The following is a 20,293-nucleotide window of genomic DNA, read 5'->3' as shown; positions in this document are numbered from 1 at the left end:
GGATTAGATCCCCGGATCCCATTCCGTATCCATGGTTAGATCCCAGGGTCCCATTCTGTATCCGGGATTAGATCACAGGGTCCCATTCTGTATCCGGGATTAAATCCCAAGGTCCCACTCTGTATCCGGGATTAGATCCCATGATCCCATTCTGTATCCAGGATTAGATCCCCTGATCCCATTCCGTATCCATGGTTAGATCCCAGGATCCCATTCTGTATCCAGGATTAGATCCCAGGATCCCATTCTGTATCCAGGATTAGATCCCAGGGTCCCATTCTGTATCCAGGATTAGATCCCAGGGTCCCATTCAGTATCCAGGATAAGATCCCAGGATCCCATTCTGTATCCAGGATTAGATCCCAGGATCCCATTCTGTATCCAGGATTAGATCCCAGGATCCCATTCTGTATCCAGGATTAGATCCCAGGGTCCCATTCTGTATCCAGGATTAGATCCCAGGGTCCCATTCAGTATCCAGGATTAGATCCCAGGGTCCCATTCTGTATCCAGGATTAGATCCCAGGATCCCATTCTGTATCCAGGATTAGATCCCAGGATCCCATTCTGTATCCAGGATTAGATCAGAGGATCCCATTCTGTATCCAGGATTAGATCCCAGGGTCCCATTCTGTATCCAGGATTAGATCCCAGGGTCCCATTCAGTATCCAGGATTAGATCCAAGGATCCCATTCTGTATCCTGGATTAGATCACAGTCTCCCCTGATCCCCCTTTCCCTTTCATTGTTCTGGATCTTGCTACATGAATGTGTTATTTGTTGTTGTTGTTTTTTGTTTTTTTTTGCTTAGGAATAGACATTTTCTGACAAGTAAAGTTGTGTTTAAATGTCTAATCTGAGAAACAAAGAGCAAAACACGTACCAGAACTGGAAGACCAGCAGGGGAGACACTGTATAACAGACAGGAGTATTAACCCCATGATCCCCATGGAAGCTGTAAGGGTATTAACCCCATGGAAGCTGTAAGGGTATTAACCCCATGAACCCCGGAAAGGAAAAATTACATCAGCTCAATGTGAGCCATAATTTTTAACCCCATGACATTTAGTGCTGGGAGGAAATGTTTTGAAAAACCAAAACAGACATTATTAACCCCAAATAAACTGCAGAGGAGAATAAATCTACAATAACCCAGTGATTCAGTAATAATACCAAATGGGAGTCAGAGAAAACAACTATAATGTCTCAGTGTGTTAAACCAAGGAGAGATGGTGAAAATGTGTACCTAACAGCCCATTGGCCTAGAGCTATTAACCCCTTAAGGACACATGACATGTGTGATATGTCATGATTCCCTTTTATTCCAGAAGTTTGGTCCTTAAGGGGTTGAAGAACGCTGGTAGGGAGTGTGAATGTGTATAAGCCCAGTGATTTAGGGCTATTAACTCAGTGAATGCAGGTAGGGAGTGTGAATGTGTGTAAGCCCAGTGATTCAGGGCTATTAACTCAGTGAACACTGGTAGGGAGTGTGAATGTGTGTGAGCCCAGTGATTTAGGGCTATTAACTCTGTGAATGCAGGTAGGGAGTGTGAATGTTTATAAGCCCAGTGATTTAGGGCTATTAACTCTGTGAATGCAGGTAGGGAGTGTGAATGTGTATAAGCCCAGTGATTTAGGGCTATTAACTCAGTGAATGCTGGTAGGGAGTGTGAATGTATGTGAACTCAGTGATTCAGGGCTATTAACTCAGTGAATGCAGGTAGGGAGTGTGAATGTGTGTGAGCCCAGTGATTCAGGGCTATTAACTCAGTGAATGCTGGTAGGGAGTGTGAATGTGTGTAAGCCCAGTGATTTACGGCTATTAACTCAGTGAATGCTGGTAGGGAGTGTGAATGTGTGTGAGTCCAGTGATTTAGGGCTATTAACTCAGTGAATGCTGGTAGGGAGTGTGAATGTGTGTAAGCCGTGATTTAGGGCTATTAACTCAGTGAATGATGGTAGGGAGTGTGAATGTGTATGAGACCAGTGATCTAGGGCTATTAACTCAGTGAATGCTGGTAGGGAGTGTGAATGTATGTGAACTCAGTGATTCAGGGCTATTAACTCAATGAATGCAGGTAGGGAGTGTGAATGTGTGTGAGCCCAGTGATTCAGGGCTATTAACTCAGTGAATGCTGGTAGGGAGTGTGAATGTGTGTAAGCCCAGTGATTTACGGCTATTAACTCAGTGAATGCTGGTAGGGAGTGTGAATGTGTGTGAGTCCAGTGATTTAGGGCTATTAACTCAGTGAATGCTGGTAGGGAGTGTGAATGTGTGTAAGCCGTGATTTAGGGCTATTAACTCAGTGAATGATGGTAGGGAGTGTGAATGTGTATGAGACCAGTGATCTAGGGCTATTAACTCAGTGAATGCTGGTAGGGAGTGTGAATGTGTATGAACCCAGTGATCTAGGGCTATTAACTCAGTGAATGCTGCTGAAAAGTTTAAATGCGTGTGAGCCCAATGATTTAGGATTATTAACTTGTATTTATTTTATTCATTTTATTTATAAACTTTGTGACCTTTTGACAATCCATGCACACAAACCATTAAAACTCTGTGTAGTGCTTATGTAAATAGTCGGTGAATGTCATCCTACAGTTTTTGACCAAATTTTTCTGAGCAGTTTTAAAAAGAAACATAGGTTTCCCAGCACCCTGAGACCACCTTCCTCAACCGCATAAATAATGCTGAGACCACCTTCCTCAGCCGTATAAATAATGCTGAGACCACCTTCCTCAGCCGTATAAATAATGCTGAAACCACCTTCCTCAGCCGTATAAATAATGCTGAGACCACCCTCCTCAGCCGTATAAATAATGCTGAGACCACCTTCCGAAGCCGTATAAATAATGCTGAGACCACCTTCCGAAGCCGTATAAATAATGCAAAATTGACACATTTATATTGAATCTCAATCTTCTCTTCCAGACTGAATGAGCATTGATGCGTGTGATGTGAACCTTTAAAAAGTACTTGTGAAAACTACAAAATTATGTTCACTCTATACAGCTATTTATATTATATTGCTACATAGTAATCTCTTTTAAAAAAGGCTCAAGTCCACCAAGATCAACCCTCAAAATCCATGCTGTTGATCCTAAAGTAGGCAAAATACACCCTTTTAAGCAATTTACATTTATACCACAAAAAGTGGGAAAACATCCCTTTTGACTCCAAAATAGAAATCAGATTTCGCGAATTAACAACCTGTTCACATACATATTAATTATATCCATGAATATGCTGGGGTGGAGGGGGAAGGGGGGAGACATCCAGCCTTTAATAAATATATATATATAGATAGATAGATAGATAGATAGATAGATAGATAGATAGATAGAAATAATCTGTTACCGCTAACTCTTTGGGTAGAGAATTCCACATCTTTATTGTTTTTGTTTTAAAGAACTCTTTCCTTTGCTGTAAGTGAAAACTCCTTTCTTCCAGTCTCCAGTCTTCCAGTCTCAACAGTCTCCTCTTGTCTGTTGTATATTCCTGCTAATGAACAGGTTAGCACACAGTGGTTTGTACTGTACCCTGTATATATTTGTATATTACTATCTTATCCCCTCAGATATATCTTGTTTTCTAAGTAATTAATTTTGTAGCCTACCTCTGCACTTTAACTAGTTCTAAAAAACATTTCTCTAAACTGGTGCCCAAAATTGAACCTCATATTCAATTGCAATCAATTCCATTGATTTATTAAGAGGCAAAATTCTATTGTGATCACGTGACTCAATATCCCTTTTATACCTTATCAGCTTTATATAAAGGTTTTTCACTTTGGAGTTTTTTTTGGTAAGGAGTAAGGACCTGTTTAAGTCACTCTCCCAAACCCTCCATCCTTCAGTTGAATTTAAAGGGGCAGTAAAAAAGTTCTGTGAATGCAATCTACGATTGCCATGATGAACACGTGATGTTCCATATATTATACTGTGTGTCTGAGAGAAATCGTCACATATCTGATATGTTATAGTGTCCGGCGTTGTAGTTTATAGCGGGGTGCCAGCTGTCAAGCCCAACATGAATGTTGCCTTGGTGTGTTGCATTTTTACGATATGTGTTTGGGGTTATTTTTCTTCTATGTTTCAGTTGAACATCTGCAGAGCCTCCAATAAACTTTGCAAAATAAACTTTTTGCACAGCCCCGCTGACTTTTTAGCACATATTTTATAGAGATACTTTGCATAGTGGATTTAGTTCAGTATACCAATTTCCTCTTCTTTTCACAATCTGACAAATGGAATTTATTCACTAAAATGCCGGAATTTTGGAGAACTGAAATTAAGTCCAAAAAAGCTTAATTTAAAAAAAAAAAAAAAAAAGTATCTGAGGTGCCTTTGAGAATTCCCTATTCTGGTGGACAGAGGAGCTGTTTGGCTGCATTGGATTTGGTCAAATACATTTTTCATGAAACATACCTTCCGCCCATGCTCACATATATTTACACTCCAGGGAGAAATTTAAGGCATTAAACATGATGGCAAAATGTGGCTACTATTAATGTTATGAGGCTTAAAATTCACCTGCCAGCAGAGGTGATGTGTGTTGGTGGCTTTAAGGGCTTAGGCAAACCTGTGTGCCTGTTTTGTCCCAGATCCCTTTAGGCCAGGCCTCCCAAAACTCTGGTCCTCCAGATGTTGCTGAACTACAACTCCCATGATTCTCAGCCTAGCTATTTCATTCATAGTATCATGGAAGTTGTAGTTCAGCAACATCTGGAGGGCCGGAGTTTGGGGAAGCCTGCTTTGGCAATCTTCTTTAGTATGCGGGATTTGTCAAATTAAAGCTATTGGCTTAGCACAGTGCTGTTCCTAAAGGCAGGAACTATTTAGCATCCTGTGTTTAGTGATGTCAGTCACACCTGCTTCCATCTTGTTGGCTGACTGTGGCGCTCCTCTATGAGAATCATCGGATTGGATGTTGCATGAGGCAGGTCGAGCAGCGGCAGGATCTTGATCGCGAACCTTGAAATAAAACACATTTCTTTCCAATCTTTATTTATATTTATGAGGGAACCTGAATCTAAATACAGACCTGAACACTATAGCGTTGGGGATATAGGTTTGTATTCCTAATCTTATATAGTGTTCTTTTAAGGATTTCAGCCAAGTAATGATACTCCAATACTCAGATTAGTAGATTGAGTGTCACAGGTCACTTCACGCACTCAAACTACAGCAGATCCGAGGCAATACATTTCCTGGTCACTAATATAATGAAGCTTCCAAGTTCCAATCACATTCATTTTAAAATCTAGTTGTTTTTGATTGTTACAATCGTTATTTATGGAACAATGAATAACAAGGAACGTATATTGGGTAAACGAGCAAACTGCATTGAGCAGGAACTACAGAACTACAGGAGCAGTGAGGCATGACTCCCATAGGTCACAGCCAGAGACTGGTAAGGTTATCAATTAAAGGGAGAATTCAAAGTAAATGACTGTGACAAACTCCCCTTCTCACGTGAGTTTGCTATGAGCTCCTGGAGGAGCCTGCTTGCCAGCCTCCTGCCCAGAGACTATGGGCCCTGCAGAGAAACCTGTTAAAGACTACCGAACTTGACCGTCCGTTAGCACTAAATTCATGGAACTTTTTTGGGCATAGGACCATGTGCACGGTCAGTCAAATTTAAGACTTCCAGGAAATTCCTGAAGCCCTTAACCAATCTGGGTGATTATTCGATATGTTGGTCATCCAGATCAGGGCTCTCAGGGGATGTAACTTTTGTGGGGTTTTTATGTATTTTCGCCTGGTTACTAGGAGGGGTAAGGGCTAATCACTGTTCGAGTGTGGAGGATTCAACGGGGAAAGTCCTTGTAAAGACTAGAGCTCCCAGGACTGAGTGTCATCCAGTGCTTGGGGGCGTCTAGAGCGAGTTCCCCCATTAGGCTACAGGAGAGAGTGGTTCCAGGGTCCTTGCCAAGCCACAGCGACTGTGAGCAGAAGTGCTGCGGTTTGTCCTAGCTAGGAAGCGGTCCTTGGCGGAGGTACCCAGCTAGGGGTACAGAGAGCTCCGTTACAATGACCATTTTGGAAGTTGTACAGCAGCAGCTGTATTGTGAAAGAATTCTATTGTAATATTCTCTGATGTGTAACAAAAAACTCAGATTTCTGTGGATATCAAAATGTGACTTAGACATAGGATTAATGAAGTGGATTGTTTGGTCTTTTCATGTATTTAAATGTGTTCTTGTGGTAGGGTGCAAGATGGGAAGTTGCTGTTTTATAGCATTTTCTATATATTTTATTGGGAATCAAATTATTTCACTTTATGTGAAACTACTACATTTACATTTAAAATGAGAATTCAAAGTGAATTTCAAACTTAAGGCCAGAGTAGCCGAGCTGAAAGCATAGATGACTTGGATAATTTTTTTTCAGTTTGACTATTTTGACCTTAAATTTGAAATTCACTTTCAATTCTCACTTTCTCAAATAACCCTTTTAATATCTCCTAAAATGTCAGGCGGGTTTCATTAATTCATAGGTATTTTTATTTGTAATTTTCTTACATGCAGAGTAGTGTAACAAATACCATGACCCAAAATTGTCTCGAGTAAACAACAGAAACGCAATTCAGAGCTACATTTTCCCCTCACTGTTGCAACACAAGGGAAATTCGGGGTTTAGTAAATAACTATAAATGATGGGATATAGAATGTTGCAAAATGGGATAGTGGATCGATATCCCAGTAGAGGGTAATCTACGTTTTAAATGTGCTTCCTTATGGCTATACTAACAAATTATGTACATTTAACTTGAAATTTACTGAAATTAGTTTAGTTTACAGATTTAGCATTTTTTATACACAGTTCCCTAAACCACTCCCTTCCAATCTATTGATCAGATAGGTCATATTTAAACAAGATCTATTAATTCAGCTATAGAAACATAGAAACATAGAATGTGACAGCAGATAAGAACCATTCGGCCCATCTAGTCTGCCCAATTTTCTAAATACTTTCATTAGTCCCTGGCCTTATCTTATAGCTAGGATAGCCTTATGCCTATCCCAGGCATGCTTAAACTCCTTTACTGTGTTAACCTCTACCACTTCAGCTGGAAGGCTATTCCATGCATCCACTACCCTCTCAATAAAGTTTACTTCCTGATATTATTTTTAATCCTTTGTCCCTCTAATTTAAGACTATGTCCTCTTGTTGTGGAAGTTTTTAGACGTACGGGGGGGCCCAAGGGCAAATTTTGCACCAGGGCCCCGTGGTTTCTAGTTATGCCTCTGGATCTGATTGCATATTTGTTTTGGAGAATTTAGCCAATTTGGCAATTTTGTTATAAAATTAGAAAAAATCCCTTCTAATTTCACTATGAATTCCAGTTTGTATCTCACTTTAATGAATAACCTGTTATGGTGTGTCTTGGAAAGAGTTGAACTTTAAAGAATTGAGTGAAGCGTTCTCCGTATAGGAACGTGAGGTTTTGTCATACGACCTCGGTATGGTTTAGCCTGGCATTAGGATGGCGGCCAAACGTACTCTTTCCTAATCTACAGCATGAGACCTGACAAAAAAATCTCTGTTACCTTAGTTTCAGAGTTAATTACGAAGGGCTGCGTGGCATTAAGGTAATCTGCCTGGATACACGCGTGGACGTTTACTAGCATGAAGAATTGTTCCCAAAGCCAGAGGTCATGCAACATGTTTCAAATTTACCTCCATTCATCAAATCCAATTCTCTTTGATATATCATTCTTTGGCTCTAGAGAATCACTTGGATTTACACAGCCACAGACCAGCAGACGGTGTCACCGAAATAATCAGAAGCAGGGATAGAAATACCGCTGTAGTTATAGTTGTGCTATTTCTAGAGCGTACATGTTGGATACACGTGGGTCGCATCTTTTAGATAAAAAAGTTAAAGGGGACGTACACCAGAAATAGTAGCAATGTTTGTTTGTGGCGAGAATAGTTTAATGTTTAGTGTTCAAGATGTATAGGGAATAATCCTTAGTGTAATGGTTAATGCTTTGTGCTGCTGTAGTGTTTTGAAGGAGTTATTGCTTAGTGATAGTTTAGAAGTTAATGTCGTAGTTCTTTTTAGTGTAGTGTAGCGGTTAATGCCTAACGATAGGGTAGTAGTTCTTTTAAGTTATAGTGTAGTGTAGGAGTTTGCGTTTAGTCATAGTGTAGGGTAGGGGTTTATGTATAGAGAGAGTGTAGTACTTCATGTTTAGTGACAGTGTAGTGTAGTGTAGGGTTTCATTCTTAGTGATAGTGTTGTGTAGGGGTTAATGTTTAGTGACAGGGTAGTGTAGGGTTTCATTCTTAGTGATAGTGTAGTGTAGGGGTTTATGTATAGTGATAGTGTAGGGGTTAATGTTTAGTCACAGGGTAGTGTAGGGTTTCATTCTTAGTGATAGTGTAGTGTAGGGGTTTATGTATAGTAATAGTGTAGTGCTTCATGTTTAGTGACAGTGTAGTGAAGGGTTTCAATCTTAGTGATAGTATTGTGTAGGAGTTAATGTTTAGTGACAGTGTAGTTTAGGGTTTCATTCTTAGTGATAGTGTAGTGTAGGGGTTTATGTATAGTGATAGTGTAGGGGTTAATGTTTAGTGACAGTGTAGTGTAGGGTTTCATTCTTAGTGATAGTGTTGTGTAGGGGTTAATGTTTAGTGACAGTGTAGTTTAGGGTTTCATTCTTAGTGATAGTGTAGTGTAGGGGTTTATGTATAGTGATAGTGTAGGGGTTAATGTTTAGTGACAGTGTAGTGTAGGGTTTCATTCTTAGTGGTAGTGTAGGGGTTTATGTATAGTGATAGTGTAGGGGTTAATGTTTAGTGATAGTGTAGTGTGATATGTTAGTGATAGTGTCGTGTAGGGGTTTATGTATAGTGATAGTGTAGTGCTTCATGTTTAGTGCAGGTGTAGTGTAGGGTTTTATTCTTAGTGATAGTGTTGTGTAGGCGTTCATGGTAGTGATAGTGTAGTGTAGGGTTTCATATTTAGTGATAGTGTAGTGTAGGGGTTTATGTATAGTGATATTATAGGGATTTATATTTAGTGATAATGTAGTGGTTGCTGTTTAGTTACAGTGTAGTGTAGGGTTTCATATTTAGTGGTAGTGTAGTGTAGTGTAGGGGTTTATGTATAGTGATATTGTAGGGATTTATATTTAGTGATAATGTACTGGTTCCTGTTTAGTTACAGTGTACTGTAGGGTTTCATATTTAGTGGTAGTGTAGTGTATGGGTTTATGTATAGTGATATTGTAGGGATTTATATTTAGTGATAGTGTAGTGATAGTGTAGGGGTTCCTGTTTAGTGACAGTGTAGTGTAGGGGTTCATGCATTTTGATAGATGTTTTTATCTCCTTTTTATCTCTGTAAATTGAACTTTACCCCACACAGGAGGCTCTCACAAGTTCTAGCAAGATATTAACAGAGCATGAGATACGAAATTCTAAATTAAACAAACTATGCAATGAAGGAAGTGTAAACATTAGATCTCACTTACAGTGAGTGTTAAGGAAGGAGGTGCATGTTACATTCAGGGGAGGTCCGGCTAGTGCTGCATATAGAAAGTGATTTAACTCTAAAATGACAGAGAATTGAGCAGTGAGACTGCAGGGGTATGATCTGTACACCAAAACTACTTCATTAAGCTAAAGTTATTTTGGTGACTGTAGTGTCCCTTTAAAATGGATGAATGGAAAGTAGGTGATTTAAGGTCCCTGTCAAAAAAGGTTATGGTAAAATGCTCTACTCAGTTCAATTATTTATTTATTAATGGACTTGCAACGATAACCTGTTAATCTAAAAGGCATTCCGTTCGGTTGCCAGTAAATGCTTCAGGTGGGTCTGAACTGATGAAAACAAGTTAAACTAAGTGGAACTGAATTTACATCTTCACATTTCCACCTAATGCTACAAGAAAACCCTTGAAATGAACACAACCATATAGTATAAACAAAAAATTCACTTACTTTTCTGTAAACACTTCCAAAGTATCGTTTTCCCCAGAGAGAAACTTGTTAGTAGGTTTATTGTCTTCATAAGCAATAAAATGAAACGTGTCTTTTTGCCAACATCTGGTTCTGTTTTGTTTTTATATGAGGAATTTCCAAAATATTGCCAATGGAGGCTTTTATAGCAGAGCCATAACCATACCTGTTTCAGCCAAGGTTATTTCAAAACTTGATTATTCTTCTCTCTCCTTCAGGATTAGGTGATGCTTGGGGCCATCCATCTCGAATTGGACCATTGGATAATGTGGCAAAAGAACTAGGATCTCATCTGCTGCAGGTAATGTCAATAAGTATCATAATCTGTATTCTAACCTGACAATAAGGTCATTTTAAAGTAAAGCAAAAGAGTGTTTGTTTTGGCGTGGTCAAGACACAGTTGGCCAAAGATCATGCATGAACATTGTTTTACTTTCTGACGATTGATAAATCTCTTAAATTTTGATTACAGAACCTGGAGATTTAGTGTTGAGCATCTTAAATGAGCCCATAAGCCCTGTTTGAAAAGTTAATGGCAGCCCTGCTGGGTTCAGATTCCTTTGACTCAGTCGATGGTGTTAGTTTGGTGGATTTTGTAATGAAAATAGTTGGATTCCAAAAATAGATAGATACATGGTAGAACTTGATGGAATTTCATGCTTTCTAAACTTAGGTAACTATGTAACTATGGTGTTACATGGTGAAAACCTGTCAAGAATGTGGATGTTGGCATTAAGTGGCTGCCATTCAATGTAGTTCACATTGTTAACAACACAAATTCAATCAATTAGGAACATTACTGTTCAATCAAACATACTAGAACTTAGATCATTAAACATCAGTGGCTGTTGAGGGATTTGTCATGCATTGAACGCAAATATCCAAAATCATTTTGAAATGATGGCACATTGAGGAGGTGTCAATAACCCAGGCCTGGTGGATGAGTTGAACTATGTAGCAGTTAGCATTACCAGTCCTTAGAATGGCCGCACTTAACAAGAAACCCATGGAAAGGTGAAATGTCAGTAGAATGGTAGCAGGAGAAACTAAGGTCAATGAATGAAGTAATCAGGACATCGAGAGAAAAGTCAAGGTCAAGAAGTGGAGAAATTAAAATAAACGAGAAAACAAGCCAAGAACAGGACCCTAGAAGAGTAATAATATAACTCGCTATTGGGCCTATATGAAATTAAAACAGGGCACCTAGCAGAATACAAAGGGGGTTAAATAGCACAAAACGAATCATTACTGGCTCGCATTATTCCTTTGTGCCTAAACGGTACCAGAGAACTGACGCACATATGACATATATATCATCATCAGTAAGTAAAACAGCCCTGACCGGCTCCAACTTTGATGTGACACATCCAGAATGTGTGCAAAGTATCTGCCTACTGGAATTAAAACCAAAAGTCATTAAATGCCGAGACATTGCCTACATGGTAGCCCCCTCACATTATTAGGGTGAGGGGGGAGTTACTAGGGGCTTGGGGGCCCTTAGTCACTTTATCATTAGGGACCTGGGGGAGACATTAGGTGTCCCCCCTTATTTATTTAAATAGGGTCCCCACCTGTCGCTTATGGGTGGGGACCAGGGGGGAACTTAATTTGGGCCCCACCATTATTTATTTAATTAAAGTCCCCACTCGCCGGTCATGAGTAGGGACCTGGGGGGGTCATACGGTCCCCCTCATTATTTATTTAATTAAGTTCCCCACCTGTCGCTCATGGGTGGGGACCTAGGGGGGACATTAGGATTTATCCCCCCAATAGCTGCCCAATCACTAGTAGTTTTAAATTTGTTTAGGCTACATGTGGGAGCATTTAACCTTCCTTTTATTAATATGTGGGTCCCCGTAGGTTTTAATGCGGGGGGGATGGCTTTTTACGAGGAGGGAGCTGGTAGCACTGCCAGCTCCCTCCTTTTTTTTTTTTTTATAGTGCATGCGCATTGATATTTTTGTCCTAAGGACAAAAAAATTATTTTTTAACAAATTTATTTTGAAAACTAATGGTTTACGGACGAAATTCGGGATTGACAAATCACATTTTTAATTACTACGAAATCATTCGAATGAAATGAACATTTCACTGGTGCACATGTCTAGTGCATAACATTACTGATTATCAACAGATAGGGGACTACAGAAGTACAATTTGTAATACCAATACCAAAGATATGGAAAATGTGCTATTATTTAGCATTCATTGCACTTTCATACATTTAGGAAGAAATAATGTATGTAAGAACAAAAGGTAGAACATTGAAAAGGAGAAAGAATTGAAGAATATCTACGGGACATGTAGACGGAAAATGGAGAAATATAGTCTAGTTGTGTAGAAACATAGAAACATAGAATGTGACGGCAGATAAGAACCATTCAACCAGTGGCGTACACACAATACATGGAGCCCCGGTGCAAAACTGATCTGTGGGCCCGCTCCCCCGTTTCCCCCCACCCCCCCTGACACATACATACAGACACAGATATACATAGAGGCACACACACATACACACAGACACATACATAGGCACACACGCATACACACAGACACATACATACAGACACACACACAGATACATACAGAGACACACACACATACAGTCTGTATGTATGTGTGTTTTCGTCTCTATGCATGTCTGTCTGTGTGTGTGTGTGTATGTCTGTATGAGTGTGTGTATCTGTATGTATGTGTCTGTGTGTGTCTCTGTGTGTAAGTGTGTGTCTCTGTATATATGTGTCTGTATGACACAGACACATACATACAGAGACACACACAGACACATACACACACACATACAGACACATACATACAGACAGACACACAGACATACATATACATACAGACATACACATACAAAATGTTTCCTACCTTTTGCAGGAGGGTGACTTCCCTGGGGTCCAGTGTGTGCTCAGCCTGATGGAAGTCAGAGTTCCCACTCTGACTCGCTTCTCCTTCCTCCCTCGCGGTTCTGTCGGATAGCTGGGAGGAGTGACGTGCAGTCACTGCGTCCCAGCTCTGACTGACATCATCACAGGGGGCCCGGTCAGCAATGGGCGCGCTGTTGACTGTGCCCCCTTACAATCCGTCTCCATCGGGTGGCCCTGACAGCATGGGCCACCCGATGGACCCCTTAACATGTGGCCCCAGCGGTTTGGCGCGCGGGCTGGGGCCGCAAAAGATGGTGGCACCTGGTACCCGGTCACAGGGGTCCGCAGGGTGGCCGGGCCCCCTGGAGTGACTGGCCCGGTTGCAGCTGCGACCCCTGTGACCGCGCTATGTACGCCGCTGCATTCAACCCATCTAGTCTGCCCTATTTTTAAAATACTTTTAAGTAGTCCCTGGCCTTATCTTAAGTCTAGGATAGCCTTTTGCCTATCCCACACATGCTTAAACTCCCTCACTGTGTTCCAAATTCCAAAGAACTTTCCCATGCTGTGTAAAATGACACAGAACACTCTGATTGGTGGATTTCAAGCCAACGTTACCTGTCAGTCTCTTAATTTACCTGTCAGAACACTCTGATTGTATGGCTTAAACCCACCAATCAGAGTGCTCTGAGCCTAATTGCAGGGCAGGGCAAGGCTTTATAAGCCTTCCCCCGCCCTGCAGAGCTCAGTCTGCGCGGAGCCCTCCATGGGTGAAGAAGGAATTTTTTTCTTTTTTTTTAAAGTGCGTCGGTTATTCTGGTAAGTTTTTTTTCTCACAGGTACTTAGCTAATGGTCCCCCCCTCATTATTTTTAGGGTGAGGGGGGTACGTTTTTTTGGGGGGAGGGGGGTGACTAGGGGTTTGGGGACCCCTAGTCACCTGGGGGGGAATTTTTATTTATGGCCCCCACCCACCGCTCAGGGGTGGGGGCCGGGGGAAGGACATTAGGTCTCCCCCCCAATTTTTATTTATGGCTCCCAGCCACCACTCAGGGATGGGGGCCGGGGGGAGGACAGTAGGACCCCCCCTTATTGTTATTTAGGGCCCTCACTCGCCGCGCAGGGGTGGGGGCCGAGGGGAGGACATTAGGTCCCCCGCCAATTTGATATGTCCGTGTTCAGGTCCGGGGTCCAAAAAACATAATGTTCGGTACGAACCCAAACTTTTCAGTTCGGGTTCGCTCAACTCTTGTTAGGACTATCAAATATTCTACACTCTGCCCTTGGGTTTTTACGCTCAAGATGCATTTTCTTGGACTTATCCACATTAAATGTCAGTTGTCACAGCTCTGAACATTTTTCTAATTTACCTAAACTTTAATGTGGATAAGTGCAAGATAATGCATCTTGGGCGTAAAAACCCAAGGGCTCTTAAAATTATTTTGAGCAAAAGGTTCATTCACAAACAATGAGAAAATCAAAGTGATTTAAAGCAACGCTTTTGTGTTAGTAATACAAAGATGTATTCCTAACACTAACTGGTTTGTCTGCCCCGCAACCCACAGCAATGTAAAGGGCAAAATTAACCTTTTTTCACTTACCTGATCCCAGCACTGATGTCCCATTGCCTCAATTCTTTTCCATGGGGATTTCCTTGACGCTTGATGGCCTCATGCAGAGTGTGAGGACATACAGTCAAACTGCACAAAATCCAGGAAGCACCTCTAATGGCTGTCTGGTAGACCACCACTTGAGCCAATCTTAGTACTGTAATGTAAGATTTTTAGTTCAGTTCAAATTTTAGAGAAACTGCGGTGTTTTACATAGCAGGACTAATGGGAGGTACAGTGAGATGAAGTGGTCTGCGTGCCTATAGTATCCCTTTAAAAACCATAGTGCCAATTAACATGGATGGTTGTTAGCTCAAGGGCGTTGGGAAGAGCAAAGAGAACAGAAATAGTGTGTAGGCAGCAAAGAATAGGACAGGGATAGGCAACCTTCGGCACTCCAGATGTTGTGGACTACATCCCCCATAATGCTCTTACCCCCATACTGCTGTCAAAGCATCATGGGAGGTGTAGTCCAAAACATCTGGAGTGCCGAAGGTTGCCTTTGCCTGGAATAGGAGATTGTTTAGATATATTCTTTAAACATAAATGTTTTGACATATTCAGTGTCTGTTACAGATTGGCTGCATAATTTAAGTAGCATCACAGAAAATACTGTGGTTGTGAACAATTAAGGACTTAGTGAGATGATTGGAAGCTAATTGGAGATTATTTAAAACAGATGATATTTTATGCTCTACAAAATAAAACGGGAGAAGGATGAGTTGGTTTGTATTGCTGGGGAGATAACTGAATGTGAAATGATGCCATTTATGAGAAAAGATTCCCAAAGATATCAAGTAAAACCTTTATTTTTAATTTTTTTTTTATAAACGGTAAACTGAGGAGAAAATGTGACTTTATTGATGAATTGCATATGGTAAGCTAAAATAGCAGAAATTAAATGACAAGTATGCTATTCGTACTCTGCTACTTGGATCTATATTACGTGCTATTTCTAGAGGGAAAACTCTTCTAAATGGGGTTTATTATTAGGGCAATTGTTTAGTTAGCATGGAAGGCTTGCCTTTTGTTTAAAGCATTTTTTCGCCCTCTTTGCATAATTTTTTCAGACAGCGACCTTGAAGTCGGCTAAACATTTAGCAAGTTTAATGAGGGCTCAGCTAGAAACTCTCTTTAGAGACAATTTTTGGGTTATAGAATTTTTTGCCACATTGTATATATTCCCTCGAAGGCATTATTTTATAGGTATTACACTGCTTAACAACTAAGCTATTGGGTTCAACCTCTCTGTGAGTATTCTTTTTCGACTCACCACAACTACCTGATCACAGACGGATTTACTTTATACTTGTCTCTGTTTCACAACCAACCTAGCGTTTTGCCTTCATTACAATATTATTTTTTCAGACAGCGACCTTGAAGTCGATTCAGTGTTTAGCAAGTTCAATGAAGACATTATCCCTCTGCTATCCTTAGGTTATATGATTTAATTGCTAAATGCATATATTTCCTTGCTGTACTATCTGTGGGTATATTTTTACGATTAGGATTCATAATTGTCGCTATCTTATTATTCCTTTAACAAGCAGCCTCCTTTGCTCCTTAACCCCTTCTATCCCATTTCTTACTTAGAGTTTATGGGTTTATAAGTATTTTGGGTTTATAAGTTTCCTTTTTTTAGGTGTTTTTTGTTGTCTTTTTGGTTCAAACGCTGTTTCTTTTTAAACATATATAAATAAATGTAGTTTTAATTACATTATATTCATACAGGGACTTTACTTTGTCCTCTGGATTTTATGTCCATTGGTGATTTATTTGTGTTTTATGTATTCTATTTTTAGGGTTACCCCCTATTAAGTTCCCTTTACACAGTCTAGACCCCTAAGGGGGTGGCCCCCCTTTTTTATTTATATTCCGTACTAGAAAAATTGGTTATCTAGTCACAGAAATTCACTTGCAAACACCTTCACAGAGTTTTTTAGTACGGTGAGAATTCAAAGTGAATTTCAAATTGGAAAAATTCTTTAAGTTAGTTAGTTGTGCTTTTAGGTAAGAAGACTATTTTTTCCTTAAATATGAAATTCACTTTGAGTTCACTTTAAATTCTCAGGGGAACCTCCGTGGCTGTTACAATTCTTACAAAGACATCACCTAATATGACATACCCTCACCCATACTGCTACACTGGGAAAGAGGGAGAAAGGAGTTGTATTATTTGAGTCTCTGTCTGTTCAGTGCTTCAGGTTCCACTTATTATTTTATTTTATTATTTATATAGCGCCATCAGACTCCGTAGCGCTGTACAATTGGTGGACTAACAGACATGTAATTGTAACCAGACAACTGGACGTACAGTTACAGAGGGGTGGAGGGCCCTGCTCCATGAGCTTAGATTCTAGAGGGAGTGGGGTATAGTGATACAAAGGGTAAAAGTAGGGGTACGAAGTAGGTTGCTAGAAAAGTATTCATTGAGGGCTTAGTAGGTCATTTTTGACAGTGCAGGGGAGGAGTCATGTAGGGTGGGGGATGAAAACCTGCTAGCAGTTTAATTTATATGCTTTCTTGAAGAAGTGAGTTTTCAATGATTTTGAGTGGAGACTGGGTGAAATTCTTACAGAGAAGGGAAGGGAGTTGCACAGAAGGTGCAGCCATGGAAAAGTCTTGGAGGCGAGCGTTAGAGGTGGGAGTACGGACAGAGGATAGACGTAGGTCTTTGGCAGAGCATAGTGACCTCGACGGGACATACTTGTGTATTAGGGAGGATAGGTAGGTTGGAGCAGCATTATGTAGGGACTTGCAAGCAAGCACCAGAATATTAAATTGAGCCCTATATCTAACTGGAAGCCAATGTAGGGACTGACAAAGCGGGGAGGCGTGAGAGGTGCGGGCGGACAGGAAAATGAGCCTCGCCGCCGCATTCATTATAGATTGCAGCGGTGAAATCTGGAAACACGTAAGACCACTGAGAAGAGTATTGCAGTAGTCCAGGCGAGAGAGAACAAGAGCATGGGCCAGCACCTTAGCCGCATCCGGGGTTAAATAGGGGAGGATGCGCGCTCTGTTTTTGAGATGGAAGCGACAGGATTTGACGATTGATTGGACATGAGGGGTGAAGGAGAGGTTGGAGTCAAAAATAACACCCAGGCAGCGAGCCTGCGAGGTAGAGGTGATAGTTGCGCCGTTGACTTGGAGGGAGACAGACACAGGGGTAGTAACAGTTGAGGGAGGAAAGATCAGAAGTTCTGTTTTGGACAGGTTGAGTTTAGGGAAGTGAGCAGCCATTCATTTGAAAATTGAAGAGAGGCAGTCAGAGACATGAGTCAAGATGGGTGGAGAGAGATCAGGAGAGGACAGGTAGATTTGCGTGTCATCAGCATAGAAATGATAACGGAAGCCAAAGGAGCTGATGAGTTTACCAAGGGAAACAGTGTAGACAGAGAACAGTAGGGGACCAAGGACCGAACCTTGGGGGACACCAACAGAGAGGAGTTGGTGGGAAGAGGCAGAGTCAGAGAAATAAACACTGAAAGAGCACTGGGAGAGGTAGGAGGAGCACCAGGAGAGAGCAGTATCCCATAGACCAAAATTACGGAGAATGCGAAGAAGATGTTGATGATCAACAGTGTCAAAGGCAGCAGAAAGATCAAGGAGAATTCTTCTTCTATGTGTGTGATCACAGGATCCTTCATTGATGATCTTCTGCCTAATCAGATAGATACCATGTACATCTCTTGAACCTCACATGAGAACATGTTCCTTCTATTAGCCAAAGAAAAAATATCCCAGCACACATAGGCTCTATCTTAACCTCTTGAACAGGCAACCTTTCGGTTCACACGGGAGCCTTTCTCAAACCACTTCCTACTACCTACCACTTCCTCCTACTAGATGACCCTCATGACTGTTGATGGGAAATGGTAAGACGCAGCTGCAGAACCTTCTCGTACCTTCGCAGTCAGCTCATACTTGAGACAAAGTATTATTACTGTGTCTCATATATATCTTTGATCATGTAGGAATTTTGGATCATGTTTGAATGTATCCAAAGTTATCAGAGTAAGTGTCAACTAACTGACATGCAATTATCTTACAACACATGGAGGTCTTACGAGAGCATAATTACCAGTGAAAGACTGACAATAAAGAGTAAATTGTGGTGAATTCAAATTAAATTTCACATTTTCACCTGTAATAGCTGAACTAGAAAAAGTCTTTAAGCCAGTGGTTTCAATTCAGTTACATTGTCGTAAAATGTGAAATTCACTTTTCATTCATTTTGAATACCTGACAATTCTCACTATAGTGAATACCATGATAGTTAATGTTAGAGTTCAAAATAATTGAGTGAAGGTAAATTAGCAAAGTTTAATGACTTTTCCAATTCATCTATTTTGGCCTTAAAATGTAAACCACTCCATTATTTGTTTCTTAAAATCACGGCTTAGTAAATAACTGTGACATATTTTTTTTAAATTATGTAAGTGACTATCTACGACTAACTACTACTTTAATTTGTGAGATGCGGATTATTTGTCTAAAAGATATGTCCATATTAGTGGCGCTAGAAAAGTACATACGTGTACACTGAAACAATATGTGTGGATTATATGCCCGTCTCTGAATAAAAATACTCAGATAATTCTGAAATACATCAAATTATGAATCCTTTTTGGAATATTTAAATATATTCAAAGTAGATGAATGCTTGCATAGTAGATATATTGTATGTTTTTGATATCGAGCCACTAAAAAGTACCCAAATACCCGTCGGAAAAAAAATATATATTTTTAAGCTTTATTGGTGAGTGCAACGAGATGATTTAATATTTCGAAAAACACGGGTAGGCAAAAAAATAAATTGAAAGTCAGAATAGGAATTGAAAAGATTGATATATATTCTGCTGCATGGTTTTAAAAAATAAATAAATAAAAATAAAAATATATGCATTGGCACACTCTATTAGGATAACATTTACTGAATTTTAAGCTAGATTTCGTTTCTATTTTTTTTTTTTTTAACTTCCTTCTTTTGGAAAATGCTATTCATAACGAGCAACTCTCAGTGGTATGGCAACATTTATTTCAAGGCTTGTCTAAATATTTATGGGCGTTTTTTTTAATATAAATAAATGTTCCGAGTAGCGGTTTGTTTGCTTGTAGATGACTTTAATCCACTCCAATTATTCATTTGTGGCCGAAACCCTTGACGTTTGCGCTGAATGTTGCTATTATTTAATAAAATACATAACAGACTCCAAATAATCTTTCCCAAACCTAACGCAATCTCACTCTGCACAATATGTTTTTCATAAAGATGCAAGATATACAATGTTCCTTCTGGATGACCAGAATTTATTTTTTTCATTTGCTACAGTAGTTGAACTTGTTTTGAAGCTTCGTGGATTCTGTGTAGTTTTTTACGTTTCTCTAAAGAAATACGTTAAATAGACTACAATGTAGTGCAATTAAATATTTTGGCCTTGGACAGAACGGTCAATTACTGCAGGAATATTATTTAGTAACAGTTTGAATGATAGGTTCCACACATTTGTAAAATAATCAACTTCAAATGAAAAAATATATATTTCTTGACTATGTCATTATAGATAAATTAGCTTTTAATACTGTCTTAAAAAGTAAGGTTATCCCTACATTAAATCAAAACAAAATTCCTTATATACTGTATTTATGAAAGCGATATGAGCCCCTAAATTGGGAAATGAGAGATGAATAAATTGGTAGAAATGATGCCTAACAAATATATAATGTTCGATTTAAAGGAGAATGAAAAGTACCATAACTACTACATTCCGCTGTAGTGGTTATGGTGCCAGGAGTACCCTAGCATCATCCCAGTGCCTTCTCTTTTTGCTTTTTT

At 39.9% G+C, this 20,293-nt stretch overlaps 1 protein-coding gene across 1 annotated transcript in view; it reads left to right on the top strand.

Moving 5' to 3' along the window:
* Positions 1–20,293, top strand: part of SIM2 (SIM bHLH transcription factor 2) — an 88,799-nt gene that overhangs the window by 18,719 nt on the left and 49,787 nt on the right. Inside the window, exon 3 of the mRNA XM_063442548.1 lies at positions 10,191–10,273. Coding sequence (XP_063298618.1) covers positions 10,191–10,273 — 83 coding nt within the window. The remainder of the gene's footprint in view (positions 1–10,190; positions 10,274–20,293) is intronic.

The sequence above is a fragment of the Pelobates fuscus genome, chromosome 1 (assembly GCF_036172605.1).
Source record: "Pelobates fuscus isolate aPelFus1 chromosome 1, aPelFus1.pri, whole genome shotgun sequence".
NCBI lineage: Eukaryota > Metazoa > Chordata > Amphibia > Anura > Pelobatidae > Pelobates > Pelobates fuscus.
Note: the sequence above shows the minus strand (reverse complement) of the source record. Positions and strands in the feature narration are given on the sequence as shown.